Source organism: Triturus cristatus, chromosome 2_1 (assembly GCF_964204655.1).
Source record: "Triturus cristatus chromosome 2_1, aTriCri1.1, whole genome shotgun sequence".
NCBI classification, from domain to species: Eukaryota; Metazoa; Chordata; class Amphibia; order Caudata; family Salamandridae; genus Triturus; species Triturus cristatus.
This window is the reverse complement of record NC_140581.1, coordinates 613209097-613232945: the sequence shown is the minus strand read 5'-3', so window position 1 is coordinate 613232945 and position 23849 is coordinate 613209097. Positions and strand designations below refer to the sequence as shown.

General features: G+C 47.1%; 1 protein-coding gene across 3 annotated transcripts in view; it reads left to right on the top strand.

Moving 5' to 3' along the window:
- The window catches only part of CHD1 (chromodomain helicase DNA binding protein 1), a 1484343-nt gene that overhangs the window by 500113 nt on the left and 960381 nt on the right, over positions 1-23849 (top strand). For all 3 annotated transcript variants that reach the window (XM_085632544.1, XM_085632543.1, XM_085632545.1), the window contains one exon: positions 3529-3691. In XM_085632544.1, coding sequence (XP_085488670.1) covers positions 3529-3691 — 163 coding nt within the window. The remainder of the gene's footprint in view (positions 1-3528; positions 3692-23849) is intronic.

The window sequence follows — 23849 nt, the reverse complement described above, 5'->3', positions numbered from 1 at the left end:
CTAACTCTGTGCAGGATACCTAGATTCAACACTGGGACATTTCCTGCAAACAGGTAAGTAAATAAGTTTTGGTTTTTCATGCAATATTTAAAGAATATTTTTAGATTTCAAAAGTCCACACCTAAAAAACTTTTTGTAAAAAAATTATCAATGTTATCCTATGGAGGAAAAACAGGGTATCGGTTCATAGTTATCGACTGTGGGAGTTAAGGGTCTGGGGTTAGACTCCGGGGTCCCCCAGGGTCATTCATGCACTCTTGTTACACCCTCAGCGGCACTAGGGCGGCTGGTGCAGAGTGTTGATGCCCAATGTTATCCCATGGGGGATAGGGGGCCTCCGGTTGGTGGCTGCTGGCAAGCAGGCCACTGGGTTGTTGGAGCAAAGCTCCTAGGGTTTAGGTCAGGGCAAATGAGGAAACAAAGTAGCACAAAAGGTGCACCCGCAGCGGCACTAGGGCGGCCTGGTGCAGGGTGCTGTTTCGAGGTCGGGTGCGCTGTTGTTTTCAATGGAGATCCTCCGGTTTGCAAAAGCACTGCAGGCAGGGAGACAAAGGACTTCTGGGTGCGACCACCACTTCGAATTGTAAGTTGGGAAGTTAAGGGTTGGTTAGGCACAGTTGGTGTGGGCACACAAGGCCGTGGGGCGTCGGGTGCAGGGGTGCCTTTTGTGGTCGGATCTTCTTACCAGATCCGGGTCGCGGTCAGGGGGGCCTTCTGGATTTAGGCTGCAGGCGTCGGCTGGAGGTTTGAGGCAGGTAAGGGGTTGCCAGATCTTGGGTCAGGCTCGCCGGTGTGACCTCCTCGTGGTGTTTTTGCACTCTAGCTCAGGCTGGGTTTGGGGGGTGCAGAGTGGGCTGGATTCACGGTCTCCAGCTGCTGCCTGAGGTTGCAGTTGAACAAATCCGGTATTCACGGGAGACGCAGTCTTTAGAAGTGAAGGCAGGCAGGTTCTCTGGGGTTTGTTGAGGTTGCTGGCTGCAGGACACACCGGTATTTCGCAGGAGCAGGTTCGTGGGGAGACAGGCCAGTAGGGCTGGGAGCCAAGTCAGTGGGCGTCTTCCTCTTGTTAGCTGCTGCACGGCTGTTTGGTCCTTCTTCTTTTCTTCTTGATTCTTGTCTGGATCTGAGGAAGCAAGTTTCAGGGTGCCCCCTAAATACTAGATTTAGGGGCATTACATGTAGGTAAAGGGCAGGGACCAATAGGTTCCTTCCCTGACGTGGGTGCTTTCCCTATCGCGCCATCCTCCAGTGGGAGTGTGGCACGAGCCTGTCCCTGGTTGATTGGGTCCCCCCATCCTAAAGATGGCAGGGACTTGGAGTTGAGCTTCACCTCGCCTCCCCCACCTGAGGGGTGGAGTTGGCAGAGGTGGGCACACCTCTCTTCCTCACTTGTTTTTCCTGCTGGTTCTCCCGCCCAAAATGGGGGTGCAGAGCCAGTGGGGACCAGTTGCTGAAAGCAGCAAGTGGTCTGGAGAAGCTCACAAAGGCAGCATGTCTTTGAAGCTTCCCCTTCGTGAACCCTGCCTATCCTGGGGGAGGAGACTTGGCACCTCGCCCCAGGATGTGCGTTGTTTCAGGCCCCCAAGAGCAGCAGGCTCTCGACCCAGGGGTCCAGAAACATGTCTGTTGATGGCAGCCTAAGCAGCCGCTCAGTCGGTACACTAAAGGTGGGTTCGTTTTCAGGGGGCATCTCCGAGATGCCCTCCGTGTGCATTTTTCATTAAATCCCACACTGGCATCAGTGTGAGTTTAATGTGCTGAGAAGTTTGATATCAAACTTTCCAGTTTTCGGTGTAGCCATAATGGTGCTGTGGATTTCTTATTGACAACCCCCAGCAACATATACTCTTCAAGGCAGCACTGCACTTACAATGTCTAATGTCTAAGAATGGACTTGGACACTGTAGGGGTACAGGTCTCATGCACCTGTACCCTCCCCACTGGTTAATAGTGCACCCAACTAGAGGGGTGACGAATCTATGCCAGGGCAGAGGGTTGTAGACATGGAACACAGGCAGTGTGTGAGTGTGAATGAATGAATGAATGAAATTACATTTGTATAGCGCATAGCTACCCTGAGGCATCCTAGCGCTTGAGGACACGGAGAGCACAAAAGAGGACAATTATCACTGTAATGCTGAGAGAAACAGGTAAGTTTTGAGCTGTTTACGAAAGATCGATAGATTAGGTTCACCCCGGAGTGTGTGAGGGAGGGTGTTCCAGAGGTTGGAGGCGTTCAGAGAGAGAGTGTAGTGGTACAGGACCTCTAAGGGTGGCACAATAAGTGCTGCAGCCCTTAGAGGCCTTCTCTGGTCACAGTGCCCTGGGTACCTGTGGTGCCATTTACCAGGGACTGACTTGTGGCCAGAGATGCCAATTGGGTTTAGTTTTGGGGAAAAAACACAGGCTCTGGTTACCTGATTGTCAGGGAACCGGGGAACACCAAGTAAAAATGCATCAGTAGTCTGGCAAAAGGTGTGTGTGTGTGTGTGTGTGTGGGGGTGGGGGGGGTTACTTCTCCAGAAACCCACTTTCCTACACCGATGCGTGCTGAATCACGAATGACTTCTTCACTTCGAGGTGGTCGAAGCCCTCTTTCAGCGGTGGGGAGAGCCTTGGTTAGATCTATTCACCACCAAAGAGAACGTGCACTATCAGCAGTTCTGCATGTAGACATTTGCATTTGATAGCAACATTCTAGCTCCAAATCAATAAACGGGAAAATGATATGAGCAATCTCCACCCTTTATATATTCGAATCAATGAATCTAAGATGAATGTAGATGCATGTTCACTTTAAGAAGGTATGCGCAGATTTATTGTCATGGCCGAAGTCGCTAAAGATTTAGAAAATGTTATTTTAATGTAACGTGTAAATTAACCATGAGTTGACCGCTGCAATCACCCATATCACCCGTCAAGAAGAGATTGTAGTACTCCGGCTATTGCAAATCAAAATACTCTCCTGAGTGCTTTGAACTTTTCCAGCATTGTGAAGAAGAGATTTTGACATCTGTGGCTTGGTTTGCAGGGTTACTCATGCACCATCCACGACTACAAAGCAATAAAAAAACAAAAGAAAAAACCATGCATACAAATAAGCATAATCATTTTCGTTCACAATGATTATTTTTATGGATTAGCCAGGAGGTTATTTGCAGTACGATATATTGACTGGAAGTGTTGTTTCAAGATCTGAGGAATAGTGCTTAATCTCATTCCTTCTCATTTCTACCCACCCAGTTTAGAAAATGTCCGAAGTACAGTTTTGGACCTTTTCTCACGAATGCTAGTCTTTTTGTGGTCATAATTATCAGAATTTGAATATTAATATGTGTAATAGTTTGTGTTATCAACGTGTATATATAGAAATGTCGTACAAAAGCCTTTCCAGATTATTTATATCCTATTTATTTTATTTTCATGTATAGCAGTTAATTTACATCAACCAAATGTTTGTCTTTCACTTCTTATCAGGTGTGGCTCGACCTATAAAGCATAACGCTCCTTTTATCTGTTGTATTTCAGATGGATATTAACTAGAAACTACAAAGCCTTGAGTAAAGGTTCTAAGGGTAGTACCTCAGGGTTTTTGAATGTCATGATGGAACTCAAGAAGTGTTGTAATCATTGCTACCTCATTAAACCCCCGGAAGATCATGAAGTGTATAACAAACAGGAATCCTTACAGGTAAAAAGTGATTTGACCTCCCCTATTGAAACGATACCAAATATACTTTTCTTTCTGTTAATAATTGTTTTCCATGTCTAGTGTGTATGAAGTGAAACCTGGTGGCATCTTTAAGCTAACAGCCACCCCTGTGCATTTTCTGTTGTTTCTGATGTCACAACAGTGAAAACCCAGACTCACAAGCTAGTGCTCTGGCAGATGTCGATCCAATGCCTCTCTGAGTCCCCTGAGACATGATGAAGGGGGTATTGACGATGTCTGTGTTGCCAACCACCTTCTACTTTTCTTAGGTGTCCCCAAATACGAACGACGGGATAGAATGTGCGTGTCTCTCTTCTGCTATCAACCACTTCCGCTACTGTGAGCCAAGGCTCTGAAAAATCACAGCAACGTGGGAAGTGCAGGGTGCCCTGCAAATACACTCACAGAGCTGCTATCAGCATGTTTCTGGATCTATTCTCTGATGTTGAGCGAGGAACACATCTTCATCCAGTGAGCGAATTCTCAGAATATGGGGTTATGCCTGGTATGTTTTTGTTTTACAAAAATAGTGGTATGTGGTGTAGAGAAGGTGGTAAGGAAGGGCTAGTGGATGTAAATTTATTTTTATTTATGAGGTTTGAGAAGGGAAGGTACCATCCAAGTATAATGAGGGATAGTGGCAGGATACCATTGAAAAAAAATATTTAAGCAGGCAAGAGTTTGTCCAGAGGTTGATGTGGGTAGATGCCAAGACATGAGGTAATGATGACTCCTGATGACTAATTTTAACCCAGATTCCTCACCGTATAAATATCTACAGTCGCCAGAATGATCTGGAAAATTCAAAGCAGCCCTCCTGCTTGCTAGCAACCTTAGTTCTCTTCCAGGGGATCCTCATCAATAGTCATAAGCACTGAATATTCCCGCCCATGTGCGGGGACCCCGGAAATAATAAAATTATATATGTAAAAAACATACATATATACAGCTCTGTATATGTATAAACATATATCATTTTTTCCAAGCAAATGCAGCTCCCATAAAAGGCTAGGCAATGTAAATATACACATCCAATAACACACATATATATATATATATATATATATATATATATATATATATATATAAATAAAGGTATAACAATACACCTAAATCTCTTTTTTTTTTTTTTTTTTTTTTTTTTTTTTTTTAATGAGGTAAACACTCATGAGAAAGCAAAAAATAAAGAGAACAAACTGTGGAAAAACACAGATGTACAACACATTGCCAGCCTGCAGGCTGCATTGCAATATAATACCATAGAGACTAAAAAGCCCTGTACAGGTAAAAACTGGCACCGTGCCTTTAAGGCAGCCCTGACTTCCATATCCCATCATGCCTCAGGGGTGACAGTTAGGTCAGTTGTTCTTTCCGGCTCCTTCAGTCAGGACCCTGGAATTCAGCTCTCTTCTTTTTTGACTCTTTAGTCAAGAATTATTACAACTTTAAGATTTTTTTGGACTTCTTCTTACAACTTCTGTGAGGAAGTCAGTATCCTGTGTTTTTCTGACTGATTTTTCAGCCGTTTTGTCAGAAAAATGCCTTCTTTATTTGTTCCATGCCCATCTTGTGGAAAAAAGAAGGCTGCGTCAGACACACATGAGGTGTGTATCATCTGTCTGCCGGACTCTCACTCTCCAGCAACATGTCGTCATTGTGAAGACCTTTCCAAAAGGACTTTAAAGGAGAGGGAGAGGATTAGGCTGTATGGCCTAGCAGAACGGTCGACGTCGAGGCAGTTGGTCCCTGTTTGCTCCCCATCGACGTCGGGCTCGGTGTCGAAGACTCCAGCGGCGGGATCGTCGCGGAGAGGTGAGGAGTCAAGGGGAAGTCATGCTGCAAAGAGAAAATCGTCGTCGACTTTAGATTCAGCGTCGAAGCGGATGCTTTCGACGTCGACGGCATCTAAAAGCTCGGCGTCGAGGTCTCGGCGCCACAGTTCAACGTCGAAAAAGCATCTGTCGACGTCAAGAGAAGATCGATCGACGTCTGCACAGAGATATCGTTCGTCGTCGAAAGAAAGACATCGTTCGACGTCGAGGTCGGCGAGACATCATTCGACGTCGCGAGAAGTACGTAGGCGATCTCCACAGTCGACGTCGAGACCAAGATCGCCGTCAAGATCAAGATCGCCGTCGAGGAAACATCGTTCGACGGCGAAGAGGCTTTCGACGTCGTCGGAGCATTCGACGTCGAGACAAAAGTCTCCGTCAGGAGTGACGTCGGGGCAGACGCCTCCGTCAGGGCCGACGTCGAGGCAGGAGCCTCCGTCGGAGTCGACGTCGAGGCAGAGGCCTCCGTCGGAGTCGACGTCGAGGCAGAGGCCTCCGTCGGAGTCGACGTCGAGGCAGGTGCCTCCGTCGGAGTCGACGTCGAGGCAGGTGCCTCCGTCGGAGTCGACGTCGAGGCAGGTGCCTCCGTCCTCACAGGTCTCCAAAGCTTTGGTGAGGTACATGAAGCCTCCGTCGAAGATAATCTCGACGTCGAGACAAGAAGCTCGGAGCCTCGAAGATTCGAGTCAAAGATCTCCGGTGATAGGCCTATCACCGTCGAGGCAGCCCTCTGTTGAGGGTACGCAGGAGGTGTCGCATATTCGCCTCACGATTCGACCAGACTCAAGGCGAAAATCTCCTCATAGACTGATATATACGACTCCTGAGTCACCGCGTCTCATATCTATCTCGCCTTCAGGATCAGAGGGCTCAGGTTCAAGATCAGAATCACCAGAGCTTGTGCATCAATCTCCAGTACCTGCAAGAGAAAGTTCGCAGGAGGAGGACAATGCTGTACCTCAGAGTCCCGTAAGGGAGATGCCTCAGAACCCTGCTGTACCAGACGCAATAAAGGCATCGCTAACAAGAATAAGGGGCGTGGTATTCCCAGCGACACCGATCAGACCAAGATCTCGAGAAAGAGAATCCCGAAGTCACTCTCGAGCACCAAGAAGGCGATCCAGGTCTGCCTCCCTCAGAAGAGAGTCGACCAGATCAGAGAAAAGGCGCCGTAGGACCCCTTCTACCTCCCCTTCTTCCAGATCATCCAAAAGGGATTATTCACCGACACTCTCGGAGACGCCACCCTCTCGGGTATCTCCGGTAGATGATATTTCTACATTTCAAGAAGTGTTGTGTAGAGGAGCTACAAAATTAAATATCCCTATGCCGGTTCAGGAGACCACCGCATCCATAATTTTTGAAACTCTTCATGAACGCACAGTGACACGCCCGTTATTGCCATTAGTCCCCGGTTTGCTACAACCGGTAATGGATATCTTTCTCACGCCAGCAACCACCAAAACGGCGCCGGCGAGAATTCTAAAAAAGTACCGTCCAGCTCCGGAGGATCCGCTATTCCTTAAAACAGATCCTCCACCGGACTCTGTCATCACCGCCGCTGCCAGAAAGACGCATGCAGTAGCTGGATCTTCAACGGTGCCACCAGATAAGGACAGTAAAACGCAAGACTCCTGGGGGAGGAAAGTTTGCGGCTCAGCATCCTCAAGCTTGAAGGTGGCAAGTGCCTCGGCGCTTCTGGGGCGCTATGATAGGTCACTATGGGACTCTCTTCAGAGGTTCATTGAAAAAGTTCCATCAGAGGACAGACGGGACTTTGAAGAGATTTTGCATGAGGGGAGTCTGGTTTCTAACCAGATCATAAGTGCAGCGGCGGATGGGGCAACACTGGCAGCGCATGAATATGCACATGGAGTCACAGCCAGAAGAACATCCTGGCTTAGATTGACGGCCTTGAAACCGGAAGCGCAGGCAAGAATTTTAAATCTGCCTTTCTCCGGTAGTTCTCTTTTTGGGTCCCATGCAGACGAGGAAATGGCCCGTATGAAAGCAGAGCTGGAGACCATGAAAGCAGTCGGGCTTGAAAAGAGGAAAGAGTTTCGACGCCGCAAGGGAAATGACAGGCGCAATTACCAACAGAGGGTTCAAACCCCTCATTGGCAAAAGAACCAGGACCAGCAAGGTCAAAAGAAACAGCAATACCAGTCCCGCAAGCCATCCAGGGGACGAGGTAACAACAGGCAGTCTAATGCTGGAAACAAAGCACCGGGGAAGCAATGAGAAACCGCTTCCTCCGATGCTGTCCACCGCTCCGGTGGGAGGAAGTGTTGCGCATCATCTTCCAGAGTGGCAGACAATCACAAAGGACAAGTGGGTACTCAATATACTGCGTCATGGGTACTCGCTTCGTTTCAGAAGTCACCCCCCATCGATTCCTCCTGTCAAGTCATCCCAGCATCTAAAGCAGCTCAGAGAAGAGGTAGCGACGCTACTACTCAAATCTGCAATAGAGAAAGTGCCCATAAACCAGAGAGGAAAGGGAGTTTACTCCAGATATTTTCTCATCCAAAAGAGGAGTGTGAAGGTGGAGTTCAGACCCATTTTAGACCTACGGATACTGAACAAGCACATAAGAAAGGAAAAATTTCGCATGCTGGCGCTCCACCAAATATATCCTCTTCTCCGGATGGGCGATTGGATGTGTTCACTGGACCTTCAGGATGCATATTTCCATATTCCCATCCTAAGGAATCATCGAAAATTTCTCAGGTTTGTGGTAGGCAACGCTCACTATCAGTTCAAAGTCCTCCCATTTGGCCTGAAGTCAGCTCCTCGAGTATTCACAAAATGCGTGGCAGTAGTAGCGGCTGCTCTGAGGCGCGCAGGAGTCTTCGTCTATCCCTACCTAGACGACTGGCTAATAAAGGGCTCATCACCACAGAATGTGCGGACACAGCTGTCGCTATGCCTGAACTTATGTCGCAGGTTGGGTCTCAGAGTGAATGTCAAAAAGTCCAATTTTTCACCAACGCAGAGGATCCACTACCTGGGTGCAACTATAGACTCCGTAGTAGGAAAAGTGTTTCCTTCGGAGGAAAGACAGTCATCCATTATGCTAAAAGGCAGACAGATTATGACCAGCAATCTGTCGTCGGCAAGGCAAATCTCATCTCTGCTAGGGGCCATGGCATCCTGCATCTTCCTAGTGCCCAATGCCAGGCTAAGGATGCGTCCTCTCCAGCAAGATCTCGAGGACAAATGGGATCAAAGGAACTCCCTGTGGGAAGAAAAGGTTTGCCTCTCCTCTGCAGCCAAACAGTCAATCAAGTGGTGGCTGAAGCCAAGGAATCTGCAAGTGGGGATTCCCTTCCATCAAGAGCCCCCAACTCAGACCTTAATCACCGACGCATCCCTTCAGGGATGGGGTGCGCATTTTGGGACTCTGCAAACTCAAGGACGGTGGTCCAGCAGCGAGCAGTTGTACCACATCAACATGCTGGAGCTCAGGGCGGTCCACCTAGCCCTCAAAGCGTTCCTACCTGCGATAACGACGAGTACCATTCTAGTACAGACGGACAATACCACCACAATGTACTACCTGAACAAGCAGGGGGGTACTCGATCCAGAACGCTCTCGCTGGAAGCTCAGTCCCTGTGGCACTGGATCCTAGCAAGGAACATCTCATTGAAAGCGGTGCACCTACCAGGAGAACTCAACGTGCAAGCAGACTTGCTCAGTCGGCATTTTCAAGAGCCAGAGGACTGGGTAATCAACGACGAAGTGTTAGAAGACATCTTCGGGGAATGGGGGCGCCCGCAAGTGGACCTCTTCGCGGACGAGCAAAACACAAAATGCCGAGGCTTCGCCTCAAGATACCATCGACCAGGATCCCTAGGGAATGCCCTTTTGATCAATTGGTCAATGACATTTGTGTACGCTTTTCCGCCTCTCCCACTAATTCCCAAGGTGGTGACCAAGCTACAGAATTCATCTGCCAAGATGATACTCATAGCACCGGACTGGCCGAGGCAGTGGTGGTACACGGATCTCCTACACATGTCGATCCGCCCCCACAAGCGGCTGCCGTGCAGGCCGGACTTGTTATCCAAGATGCAGGGGAAGATTTACCATCCCAGCCTTCCCTCGCTGAGCTTAACAGCATGGCTCCTGAAGTCCTCCAGTATGGCCATCTGAACCTCCCTCAAGAGTGTATGTCCATACTGAAGGAAGCCAGGAGGCCTTCGACAAGACACTCCTACTTCTGTAAGTGGAAAAGATTTTATATATGGTGTGCTCAGCATCATTATGATCCCACTAAATGCCAGGAGGATGTAATTTTGCCCTATCTTCTACATTTAGCAAGGGCAGGGTTGAAATTTTCATCCATAAAGGTTCACCTAGCAGCCATAACAGCATACAGGCGTTCGCCTTCACAGCAGTCATTTTTTAAAGTGCAGGTAGTGAAGGATTTCTTGCAAGGACTCAAGAAAGTCTATCCCCCTGTTAGACCTCCCTCTCCTTCCTGGGAGCTAAACTTGGTTCTGTCGAAGCTCATGGGTTCGCCTTTTGAGCCTATTCATAAGGCTACCCTACAGCACCTCACATGGAAGACAGCATTTTTAATAGCCATCACTTCAGCACGGAGGGTCAGTGAGATACAGGCCCTCTGTTCTAAAGAACCCTACACTGTTTTTCATATAAATAGGGTGGTGATGAGAACTCACCCTTCGTTCCTACCCAAGGTGGTATCGGAGTTTCATGTAAACCAAGCCATCTCCTTACCAACCTTTTTTCCCAACCCCTCCTCTCCGGCAGAGAGGGCGTTGCATTCTCTGGATGTCAGAAGGGTCCTAAAATTCTACCTAGATAGGACTAAGAATGTCAGGAAATCTGATCAATTGTTTGTGAACTATGGGGTTGTCCGTATGGGCTTTGCGGCTTCCAAACGTTCCATTGCTAGGTGGATTGTTTCAAGTATTACATTGGCCTACCAACTGGCTCAGAAACCATTGGGGGCGCGCCCTAAAGCGCATTCGACAAGAGGAAAAGCGGCTACCGCGGCTTTTCTCAATAATGTCCCACTCTCCGAGATCTGCAAGGCAGCCACTTGGAGATCTGTCCACACTTTTACCAGGCACTATTGTCTGGATTCGGACACCAGAGCAGACACTCAAGTAGGACAAGCCTCCTTGAGGAATCTGTTCCATGCATAATCATTTTCATGATTCTCTTTCTCCATGGGTGATACAACCTTAGTTTCATTTGCCTGCAGGTGGAAGGGGAGCTTGCTACTCTATTCAGTGCTTATGACTATTGATGAGGATCCCCTGGAAGAGAAGGGTAAGTTACTTACCTGTAATCCTAGTTCTCTTCCAGGGGTATCCTCATCAAAGTCATAAGCAACCCACCCACCTCCCCAGGCAAATGAGAAGAAGTGTATTATTCATTATGGAAAGGATATATCTTTGTGTTTAGGACTACGGTCCCGCAAAGAACAACTGACCTAACTGTCACCCCTGAGGCATGATGGGATATGGAAGTCAGGGCTGCCTTAAAGGCACGGTGCCAGTTTTTACCTGTACAGGGCTTTTTAGTCTCTATGGTATTATATTGCAATGCAGCCTGCAGGCTGGCAATGTGTTGTACATCTGTGTTTTTCCACAGTTTGTTCTCTTTATTTTTTGCTTTCTCATGAGTGTTTACCTCATTAAAAAAAAAAAAAAAAAAAAAAAGAGATTTAGGTGTATTGTTATACCTTTATTTATATATATATATATATATATATATATATATATGTGTGTTATTGGATGTGTATATTTACATTGCCTAGCCTTTTATGGGAGCTGCATTTGCTTGGAAAAAATGATATATGTTTATACATATACAGAGCTGTATATATGTATGTTTTTTACATATATAATTTTATTATTTCCGGGGTCCCCGCACATGGGCGGGAATATTCAGTGCTTATGACTTTGATGAGGATACCCCTGGAAGAGAACTAGGATTACAGGTAAGTAACTTACCCTTTGTCTCGTTCCACTCTGAAAATGACAAACGGAGCCGCATATAAGCGCCGCATATGCATGCTGGTGTCAGTTACTTACTTTCCACGCCTTCTGGAGCGGATCCAGAGCTCTATTGCCTCCTTTTTCTTCACTTGTGAAGAGCATTGTTCTCCAAAACTTTTTTTCAGTTTGCATGGGGTATGATCCCATAAGATTGGAAACATCCTAGCTCTGCAACTCTCGAGCTTCAAGGTCGTTATCGACACTACTGACACAGTCTCCATCACCGCTCACGAGCGACTATTGCCCTGCAAAGCCATCACGCATATAGAGAGCGCACTGTCGAAGATGTTTTGTAACCATACAAAACAGTCACATGCATATAGAGTGCGCCAACAGTGTCAACAGGGCCAACAGAGAATCAACACAACACTTGGAACAACCTCCTACACAGCGATCAACTTCCTGCAATCACGGCCCCGGAGACCGTGAATAAAAGTGTGCCAGTCTTACAGACACAGTTGTCGAGGGTTCCATACTACCATCGTACCCTCATTGATATTCATTGCTATTCGATACTAGCAAAGCTACTGTACCAATGGTCTGACATAGGGATGTTGTAAGAGACTTGATGACTGTGCCAACTGTACCGTAGGAAGAAGTCTATTACTCAACAGCGCCAGCGCTCCATCAAACAGTGTCTAACAGTGTCTACCCAGCAGGTGCTTCAGTCCGCAAACCTGCACTCACAGCCCTTATTGAGACCGTGAATAAAGGAACGCCAGAGGAGGGACTGGGGCTAACCACTTAAACCCTCGTCGAAAATGGCAGACAAAGCAGAACCTCCTATAAGAAAGCAAAACCAGAGCCAACCACCTTGGACTCAACAATCAAGGCCAAACCAGACCTAAGCAGCACGATGGACATGATACTAAAAAAACTAGCGGCGGTCCATGACCTGACAAAATCTACGAAGCAAAACACACTCCCTGCAATTGGAATTCACAGCAATTTGCGCAGATATGAACACCATGAATTCGAAAATATGTGACGCAGGCAAAGAATAAGCGACGTTGAAGATACGACCGCCCAGGCTAAGAAAAAAAAATTAAATACCTCCACAACGTCATTAGTGAGCTCAAGAAACAAAACGCGAAATTGGAAGACCGAAATAGATGAGGAAACATACGTATTTTTGGTATTCCTGAAGGATCAGAGACTGACGTGAGGTCATGTGTGGCCTTCCTTGAGTCTTGGATACCTATGATAACTGGGATACATTTCCACCATGGCTTGGAATTAGACAGAGCTCACAGAATTCCATCATTTAACCCTTCAAATAGAAAAGGAACTCGCCCCATGATATGTAAACCGCTTCGATACCAGCATACAGAAGCCATCTTAAACTTCGCAAGGAAAAACCATCAAGTAACCTGGGAAACAGTCGACACAAGGAAAGGCTTCCTTCAACTGCGCGACAAACTGAGGGGGAAAAACATTCAATTTTAATTTTCAGGCCCTTCAAAGTTTAGAATTGTGGAAAATGGCAGACCATACATCTTTACAAACCTCCAGGATCTTGCACGACACCTGGAGGAAACTCCTACCCAGGAGATGGACGTCTTTGGGGGATCCTCCAACAAACAGAAGACTTAATATCCTTTGAAATGTGTTCTTTGTCATACCATTCTTACATCCATGCATTAACTCTAACATAATTGTCTACCATAGAAGTTTTACAATAGGCGCGGCTACACAACTAAACATGCTCATTTGGTATTACAACGCTTTGTATCTTTTAGGAATTGTCAATGTTATAAGGGTGACCGACACATTTCAAGATAATTTCTGCTATTGGTCTTAGCTCTGTTAATCCTAAGACCCTGATAATCATTCTATGCAAAATGCCTCAATGCTCTCAAGAGGTACTGCGGGCCTACCAGTTACACAGTTAATGCACGTTCTGCATTAATCTTACATAGATCAAAGCAGCTGAACTCTATCACCAACGATTAACCATGTGCTACACAATATTTTACCTGCCTACAGGAGTAGTCACAATTTTCTTGTTATAGTTATCTCTCATAGTTTTCTCACTAATGTTTCTCCTGATGAGACAATGTTAAGTTAACTCCCTCCAAGTTGCCTATAGACAGACCTGCCGTCGCAGCTCCTGCGTTCGATTCTATCAGGGAGGGGAGGGAAGGCAAGGGGAGGAGCGGGGAGACGGGGTAAATGTAAGTTCGAGGCATATGAGCTGCAGAGTTGTACACTTAGCATAGGTCGCCATCTGGTGTTGGGCCCGGATGTTTGCAGTTTGTTTTTCTTCTTGGACCGTCTTTGGAAGTCACGAGTTTGGTGACTCCTCCTTCGGTCCGTACTGCGCATGGGCTTCGGCTCCATCCTCAGATTGTTTTTTTCCGCCATCGGGCTCGGATGTGATACTTCGTGCTCCGGCTTCGAACTTCTACGGTTCCAGCCTCGACGGAAAATCCTCGATTCTTCGAGTTCCTTCATCATCTTCATCTCTCGAAGCGGCACTTTTTCCATCCCGTACATCGACACCGGCCTTCGGGCCCTCCGCGACTCCAGTCCCGGCCGATGGAAAGGACTCCGTTTAAAAAGTGCCCAAAATGTGGGTCTAAATTTCCCCACACCGACCTCCATCAGGTGTGTAACCTTTGCCTCTCTCCGGAACACGAGGCTCGAGACTGCCCCGCCTGCAAGTCTTTTAGATCGAAGAAAACGATCCGAGATCGAAGGGCTCGACGCACCATGGCGCACTCATCCTCGACAGCTCCACCGGACATCTTCGGAGACGACGCCGAAGCTTCGGGGCAGACACACACCGAACTGGGAGAAGACATCGTCAGCGCTTCCGAGGCCGACGACTCCGACCTGGAGGACGTAACACCAGGACAGCGGGCCGTGAGTACAATGCCCCCTCCCAACCCCGCACCGAAAACCAAAGAGACTCCGGTTACTCCCTCGCCTGCCGGCCTGGGCAAAACCAAAACCAAAGCCTCGATCACCCCACCTTCGGGCCCGGTGTCGAAGCACTCAAAGTCTCACGGCAGCTCGGGATCGAGCCAGCCGACGCCCGGTGCCAATAAACACCACTCGGCACCGAAGCCTGCAAAATCCAGCTCGACTCCGAAACCACCGGTGCCGAAGCCTGGACACTCGGCGCCGACCAAACACAAACAGAAATCGGTCGGCACCGACGCTCCGGCGCCGAAACAGCATTCGACGCCGAAACACACGGAGACCTCCAAAAAGCAGGGCGTACACAGAACATCGAAACCTCCGGTTCCGAAATCGCCGGTGCCGACAGACGACTCGGCGCCATTGGCTCTGTTTACACCAGACCCTTTACAAAAGACTTTGTCCAGAGATCCAAAGACTGGCCTTTTGACTGTGATTACTAAGAAGCGTCGCCTTGAGGCTCCGGCTCCTCCTCCTCCACCCAAAAAGAGGGACTCAGCTACTTCTCCCCTTAGAGTACCCTCCCCACTGCCACCCCCCCTCCCACCACCACCCCCTCCACCTTTACCTCACTACGATCCGGCCCCATCCCCAGATCCGGATGACGGGGACCCGGACAATGACCCAGGGGACGCCCCAATGGATCCCACTCCACCAGGGACCCCAGATCCATGGGAGGATTATAATAACCCTGATGTACCCAATGTACCTCAAGACGACCTATACCCATCAAGGCCGTCTCCTCCAGAGGACTCTTTAGGGTTTCACCATTTAGTGCAGAGAGCAGCACACTACCATGGGGTGGACATGCACACTGAACCAGTGGAAGAAGACTTCCTACTGGATACATTTGATTTACAAGATCGTTCCACTGCTATTTTACCCATGCTTAAGGGTGTCACCAAGCACGCTACAGAGGTATTCAAAGACCCTGTCAGAGCCAGAGTACTAAACCCTAGAATAGAGAAGAAGTACAAGGCGGCACCCACAGACCCTGCATACATCAAGGGCCCTGCTCCTCTAGATTCCCTAGTTGTCTCCACAGCTAGAAAGCGGGCTAACTCCCAATCCTCAGGAGATGCCCCACCACCAGACAAGGAATCTAAACTTCTGGACGCGTCTGGTAAACGCACCGCCTACCAGGCTGCAAACATGTGGCGCATTGCAAATACACAAGCACTGCTTGCGCGATATGATAGAGCACACTATGATGAATTAGAGGCTCTTATGCAGCACCTTCCAGAGAAATACAAACGCCAAGCTCATGACCTGATACAGGAGGGCAAACTAATCACAAACACCTCCATTAAGTGTGCCCTCGATGCAGCAGACACTGCTTCTAGAGCCATAAACACCAGTGTCCTGCTTCGCCGCCATGCCTGGCTCAGGATATCAGGGTTCAAGCCTGAGGTCCAGACATCAATACTTAATCACACCTTTGACCAGCAAACACTCTTTGGCCCAAAGGTAGACGAAGCGCTCGAAAAAATGAAGAAAGATACAGACACAGCGAAGTCTATGGGAGCGCTCCAGACCCAAGCCTCTAAGCGTTCCTTTCGACGCTCGTCCTTTCGTGGCACAGGTAGAGGCTCCTCCACCGATAATGCCTCTACCTCCTACAAATCCCCTCCCCAAAATACCTTTTCAAAGGGCAACCAAAGAGGTGGTTACAGAGGCAACAACAATAAGGGCAGGGGCAAAACCAACAATACCCGTTCTGCCACCCCACCCGCACAATGACTCCCCTTCGCTCCCCCCAGACCATTCCACTCCGGTCGGGGGCAGACTACAAGATTTTATCCACGTATGGGAGTCCATAACATCGGACAAATGGGTGACCCAAATCATTCGGTCAGGGTACTGCCTCGAGCTAACATCTACCCCACCCAATATCCCACCAAGGCACCGTCCAATGTCCCAAGAGCATTCCACACTGCTCAAACAAGAGGTACTCTCGCTCCTCCAGAAACACGCCATAGAGCAGGTACCCGACAATCAACGAAATCTAGGGGTCTACTCCCTATATTTCTTAATCCCAAAGAAAGACGAGACCCTCAGACCCATTCTGGATCTCCGGCCTCTAAATGCCTACATACATTCAGACCACTTTCACATGGTCACCTTACAACAAGTCCTCCCACTCCTCTGCCAGGGAGACTTTCTCACAACACTGGATCTGAAAGACGCGTACTTTCACATTCCAATACACCCCTCTCACAGAAAATACCTCAGGTTCGTGGTGGACGGGCAACATTACCAATTCAAGGTTCTCCCCTTCGGGGTCACCACTGCACCACGGGTGTTTACCAAATGCCTAGCAGTAGTAGCAGCACACCTCAGACGTCAACATGTTCACGTCTTCCCTTACTTAGACGACTGGCTCATAAAAGCCGCGTCCTACCACCAATGCGTGCAACATACAAACAGCACCATCCAACTGCTTCATCAGCTAGGCTTCACGGTGAACTACCAAAAGTCCCACCTCATACCATCTCACACAAAGCAATATCTCGGGGCCACCATAGACACCTCAAAAGGTATTGCCTATCCAAACTCAGCCAGAATCACAAGCATTCTAGCCTTACGCAAAATATTCCTTCCTCAACACTCTCTACCAGCAAGAGTGTTTATGAAGCTCATAGGGATGATGGCGTCTTGCATCTTCATAGTGCCCCATGCAAGACTCCACATGCGTCCACTTCAGGAGTGCCTAGCACAACAGTGGAACCAGGCCCAGGGTCAGCTGACGGATCTGGTGTTGGTGGACGGCCGCACACATCACTCTCTGCAGTGGTGGAACACCACAAACCTTTCCAAGGGACGGCCGTTCCTGGACCCGGTTCCCCAAGTGACTCTAACAGCGGACGCATCGCTCTCCGGCTGGGGAGCGCACCTCTTACACCTCACAATGCAAGGTCTATGGACGCCACAGCAAAAAACGCTCCACATCAACCATCTGGAGCTTTTGGCGATCTTTCTAGCCCTAAAATCTTTCCAAAAGCAGATTTCAGGCAAAGCAGTCCTCATTCGCACAGACAATATGACTGCGATGTATTATATACAAAAACAGGGGGGGACACACTCTCCCCAGCTCTCCCGCTTAGCCCAGAGCATATGGAGATGGGCAATTCCCCAAAACATCTTTCTCCTGGCACAGCACGTTCCAGGCGTACAAAACACCATGGCAGATCTGCTCAGCAGACAAACACAACAACTACACGAATGGGAACTGCATCCACAAGTTCTTCACCCATTCTTCCAACAGTGGGGGCATCCTCAGATAGACCTCTTCGCCACCCACGAAAACAAAAAATGCCCAAGCTTCGCCGCCAGATACCCACACCCATTGTCCAAGGGCAATGCGATATGGATGAACTGGTCAGGCAGATTTGCATACGCCTTTCCACCTCTCCCACTAATTCCATTAGTGGTCAGGAAGCTACAACAGCACTCCCTCACACTCATTCTGGTAGCTCCGACGTGGGCCAGGCAGCCGTGGTACACCACGCTACTACAACTGTCAGTGGTACCACATCAAAAACTGCATCTATCCCCATGCCTCCTAACCCAGAACCATGGAGAAATCAGGCACCCGGACCCAGCTCAGCTCAACCTGGCGATCTGGCTCCTGAAATCCTAGAATTCGGATACCTTAACCTTCCCCCTGATTGCATGAACATCATCATGGAAGCCAGACGTCCTACCACTAGAGCATGCTATGCCGCAAAGTGGAAAAGATTTGTAATGTACTGCCGTAACAATACAATCAACCCTCTAGATGCATCCATACAACACATCATATGCTATCTGCTCCATCTTCACAGGTGTAACCTGGCGTATTCATCCATACGCCTACACCTAGCAGCGATCGCTGCCTATCTACAAAACAGACAGCATTTGTCACTCTTCAGAGTGCCCGCTATTAAAGCCTTCATGGAAGGCCTTAAACGAGTAATTCCTCCCAGGGCACCACCCTCCCCTGTATGGAATCTAAATTTGGTCCTTACACGACTAATGGGTCCGCCCTTCGAACCAATGCACAAATGTGAGCTACAATTTCTCACCTGGAAAACAGCTTTCCTTGTAGCTATCACTTCCCTTAGAAGGGTTGGTGAAATACAAGCGTTCACCATACAGGAACCTTACATACAAATGCATCACAGCAAGGTCATACTTCGAACTAATCCGAAGTTCCTGCCCAAAGTCATTACCCCCTTCCACCTCAATCAATCAGTGGAATTACCTGTCTTCTTTTCGCAACCCCAATCTGTTGCGGAAAGGGCCTTACACACACTAGATGTGAAAAGAGCGTTGCTATATTACATACAAAGAACGCAACCCTTCAGGAAGACCAAACAGTTGTTCGTTTCCTTTTCTCCACCACATAAAGGCAACCCCATCTCAAAATCAGGGATAGCTAGGTGGATTGTAAAATGCATACAAATTTGCTATCAGAAGGCAAAGAGAACATTATCTGTTCCCCCTAAAGCCCACTCTACAAGAAAGTTAGGGGCTTCTATGGCTTTTCTAGGGAATATACCCTTAGATGACATATGCAAGGCAGCCACATGGTCTACACCGCACACATTCACAAAACACTACTGTGTAGATGTGCATTCCCAGCAGCAAGCTAGGGTGGGCCAGGCTGTACTAAAAACACTCTTTCAAACAGCTGCAACGGATACCGGTGGTCGCCGCTAAGGTTGGGTACTGCTATATAATCTATGCTAAGTGTACAATCTGCAGCTCATATGCCTCGAACGGAATATGCTACTTACCAGTATGCATCTGTTCTTGGCATGTAGAGCTGCAGAGTTGTACACGCCCACCCGCCTCCCCGGCTACCTGTATCCGTTCCAGTCCATCTTATTTAGATACAACACACATGGGTTTCTCACTGTTATTACTACGCTCCATCATTTCCCTGTTGGCGAAAAACAATCTGAGGATGGAGCCGAAGCCCATGCGCAGTACGGACCGAAGGAGGAGTCACCAAACTCGTGACTTCCAAAGACGGTCCAAGAAGAAAAACAAACTGCAAACATCCGGGCCCAACACCAGATGGCGACCTATGCTAAGTGTACAACTCTGCAGCTCTAAATGCCAAGAACAGATGCATACTGGTAAGTAGCATATTCCTTATGGCTGTTTCCTTTTTGTTTTTATTCTATATATGTCTATTCCGTTATTTAAACGATGCTGTAGTATCAGGTATTCCCTATATGGTATATTTGCTCAGAGACGGAACCCACTTGGACACCAACATGAGAAGTGTTTCTCTAATGAATCTCACCATGATCCTATATATACGATTTACCCACCATTCACTAATCGGGTTCAACAACTTCCACGCATATATTTTCCCTAAGGTGCATCATCCGTATAGTGACACTAGACCTATAGATGGCACAGAATAAAGCCTTTACAGAGAACCTTAATATTGTATTTCTAAATGTTAAAGGCCTCAATCACCCGGTGAAACGCAGGAAAGTCTTTGAGTACTTAGCAAAAACTAAGGAAGACATCATTCTTTTCCAGGAAACTAAACTTTCAGAAGAGGATGTAGGTTTCACACAACTGGATCTCTCATATTTTATGCTCCCTGGCAGACCATAAGAAAAAAGGTGTGATTATCCTAATTGCCAAAAAATCCAATATCACCACTATCCCACACACACACACGATGATGATGAAAGACTATTAGTCACACACCTGCAGAGAGGAAACTACCCCATTCATGTGGTCAACATCTATGGCCCTAACTCCGATGAACCCAGTTTCTGGGAGAAGATCTCAAATACACTCTAGAGCTTCCCTCAAGAAGATCTCATTATACCTGGCGGGGACTTTAACTTGCAGTTGGATGCTCTTATAGACCGTCAATCTAAATGCAAATACCAACCCACCCGCTCACACGAGATCCTTCAAAGAATCTGCTCCAAGTTTAATCTAACGGACTCATGGCACCTCCAACACCCAGACACAAGGGACTATACATGTTATTCAGCCCAACACAACTCCTACTCCAGGATAGACTACATCCTACTTTCAAGTACGTTCACACACCTCATCGATCAAACAGATATAGCTCCCAAACTAGTCTCCGATCACTCCTGCATCAGTACCATACTCGCAGGTACCCATCCCATCCTATCTCCAAAAAGGTGGCGCTTTAACGATGAGATACTTTCTGACCCAGTAAACAAACTGAAGATTGAAACCGCAATCAAGGAATACATTGCAGTAAATGACCTCCCTGATATGAGCACCTTCACTTTATGGGATGCACTTAAGGTGACCATTAGAGGGGTCATTATCGGCATTAAGGCACAGATCAACAAAAAACTAAATCTAGAACTTGAATCGCTGGAGAAAGAAATCAAATCACTCGAAATAAAACTTTCTGAGGATATAGATAACAAAGACGTCCTTGATTGGTTGGTTAAGAGTAAATACGAATACAACAAAATAGTGAGTAAACGCACTGGAGTGTGGATTAATAAATTCAGGGCACTCAAGCGATGTGAGGGGAACAAAGCAGGCAAATTACTGGCCTCCTACCTCAAACAGAGACAGTTTACTATCTCCTTGATTAAAGATCCCAAGGATATCGTCCAAACCAAACAAAATGAGATACTAAGAGCCTTCCAATCCTTTTACGAGGATCTATATAAAAACAAACAAACAATGGACTCTGATGACTGCACTAAATACTTAGTCACTAAACCTACCAAAACTATCAGAGGCAGATAGATCAATGCTAGGGACTTCAATTTCTGAAAAAGAACTCTCGATCTCCATCAAGTCTCTCAAAAACAATAAAGCCCCAGGCCCAGACGGCTTCTTAGCCTCCTTTTACAAGGAGTTTGATAGGTCGCTACAACCTACCTTATTACATTTTTTTTAACTCTATAGCTAAAGAGGGCTGCGTCTCTAAATCAATGAGGGAAGCCAATATCATTGTCATACCGAGAGTTGGGAAAGACCCTCTGAACAAAAAACTATAGACCAATCTCGCTCATCTACGTGGACTGCAAGATTTATGCAAAAATCCTAGCCAATATATTAAATGCGATTCTTCCAAAATTGATCAGCAACTCGCAGGTAGGGTTCCTCAAATATCGTATGTCTAATGACAACACTAGATTACTATGTCATATTCTAGAGAAAGCTAAAATAATAGCAAAACACACAAGATGATGGACGGAATGTTGCACAATAGCAAAACATTCACCCCAGTCACAGATCTGGGTTTAATCCATCGTTATTTTGCTCGCCACACCACCCCAGTTCAGACATGACCATATGCAAATCAGTCTTGACCCTGTGCCTCATGGGAACAGTCCAGCCCGAACTGCCAAGCCATGTCTTCCTTGGACCGGAATCAAGCATCCTAGGACCGGTTTCTGGCTATCAGCCGTCATCAGCCAGGATAGCTTAATTCCAGTGGCGTAGTGAGCACGGGACCCACATGCCCAGACGTGGGTTCAACAGAGTATCATGGTCATTCCTAAAATACTGCATGTTATCTTTTAACCTTGGAGACGCATATATCAATATGGTTATGGCACTATATTCAGACCCCACTGCCCGAATTGCAATTAATAGAACCCCCTCGGAGTCATTCCATTTAGAACAAGGCACCAGACAGGACTGCCTTCTCTCCCCTGCACTGTTTCTCCTGGCCCTAGAACCACTAATTACGGATATGAAACGCAACGTCGAAATAAGCGGAGTAAAATTCTGAGAAACTCAAGTGAAATTAGCCGCATACACGGATGATATCCTCGTTGTTACAGAGAACCCAAGGGAATCAATCAAGGCCCTAATGACCACCATAGAAATATACTCAGACACTCCGGGTACAAATTAAACCGTGATAAGTCCGAAGTCAAACCACTGAACATTCTAGGCACACAGGAAATACTGGGTGACTCAGGCCTTGCATGGCAGCCGGGATACATCAAGTACGTAGGGATTGAATTTGGCAGCACAATATTAGAGACGCTCCAACGTAACGAAACTAACACCCTAGAGAAAATTAAAACTCTTCTTGATGCATGGTCCCCAAGATTTATAACATGGTGGGGTAGGATTGAGGTCATCAAGATGAACTATTTAATTACCATGCTCCTAGTGAACTATTTAATTACTATGCTCCCCCTCATGCTATCTGAGGACTTCCACCATAAGCTGGACATTCTACTCTCAAAGTTTTTATGGAAAGGGAAAAAAGCAAGAATTAGTATGAAAAAACTCAGACTAAATTAATCCCTGGGAGGGGTCAAGCTAGCTGACTTTAAACTCTACCAGATGGCATTATTTAGCAAAACAAGGATCATACTGGCCTGTGTCATCAGAAGAGTACACCCCTGTATGGCTAGGCATTGAGAAATCACTTCTTAAGAATCTTACCGCAGCGGCCCTTCTCACCGCAAATCTCACCAAGGTCACCTGTTCAAAGCCCTTATTCAAAAACACAAAGTCTGCCCTGCTGAAGATAGACAAACTATTAGACATTAGGATTAGACGGTCTAATCTTGAATCCCTTTGGGACATTCATAATATCCTATAAAAAGAGAACACTCTACATAAAGAATCCTGGGTTAACAAAGGTATCTATTTTCCCAAGCAACTCTTCAACGGAGCCTACCCGCTATCTTTTAAAGAAATACAGTCTAAATACAACCTGGACTCACTCGAATTTTATAATTATTTAAAAATAAAGTTTGCATTAACTAAAGCGAAACTACCTCCCCTACCCCCTTCCCTCCCGCGATATCTATCAAAACTACATAGTTTAGGTCACCAGGTATCCTGGATCTATAAGCTAATACGCCCACAATGATCTGCCCTCAATAGGAAGCTCATATCTTTCTGGGGGTCACACTCCTCTTCTCCGATTTCGGAGACGGACTGGTCCAAATCTTGGATCTCAGTCATGAGAAATAAGATCAGTCCAGCACTCTATCAGGCGAAGTTCTGGTTACTACATAAGGCCTACTGGACACCAGTCCGACTCCACTTACACAAAATCCGGGAGGATCCCGTCTGCTGGAATTGTAATGACAAAGTAGGTGACCTAGAACACTTATTAATCCAGTGCAAATGCGTGATACCCTTCTGGGATAAGGTCTTTGAGTTCATATCTAAACTCTTCTCATATTCCCCTAGTGGGTTTCCTCAGAGCAGATTCACTGACTGAAAAGGATAGGGCGCTTCTAGACCTACTCCTAATCGCAGCGGTTAAGATTATACTCAACAATTGGAAAGACACGCGCAAAGCTTCCTTTAACTGCTGGTTAAACTGTGTCACTAACCTAAGGGGGGCTGACCACGTAACTCTCCAG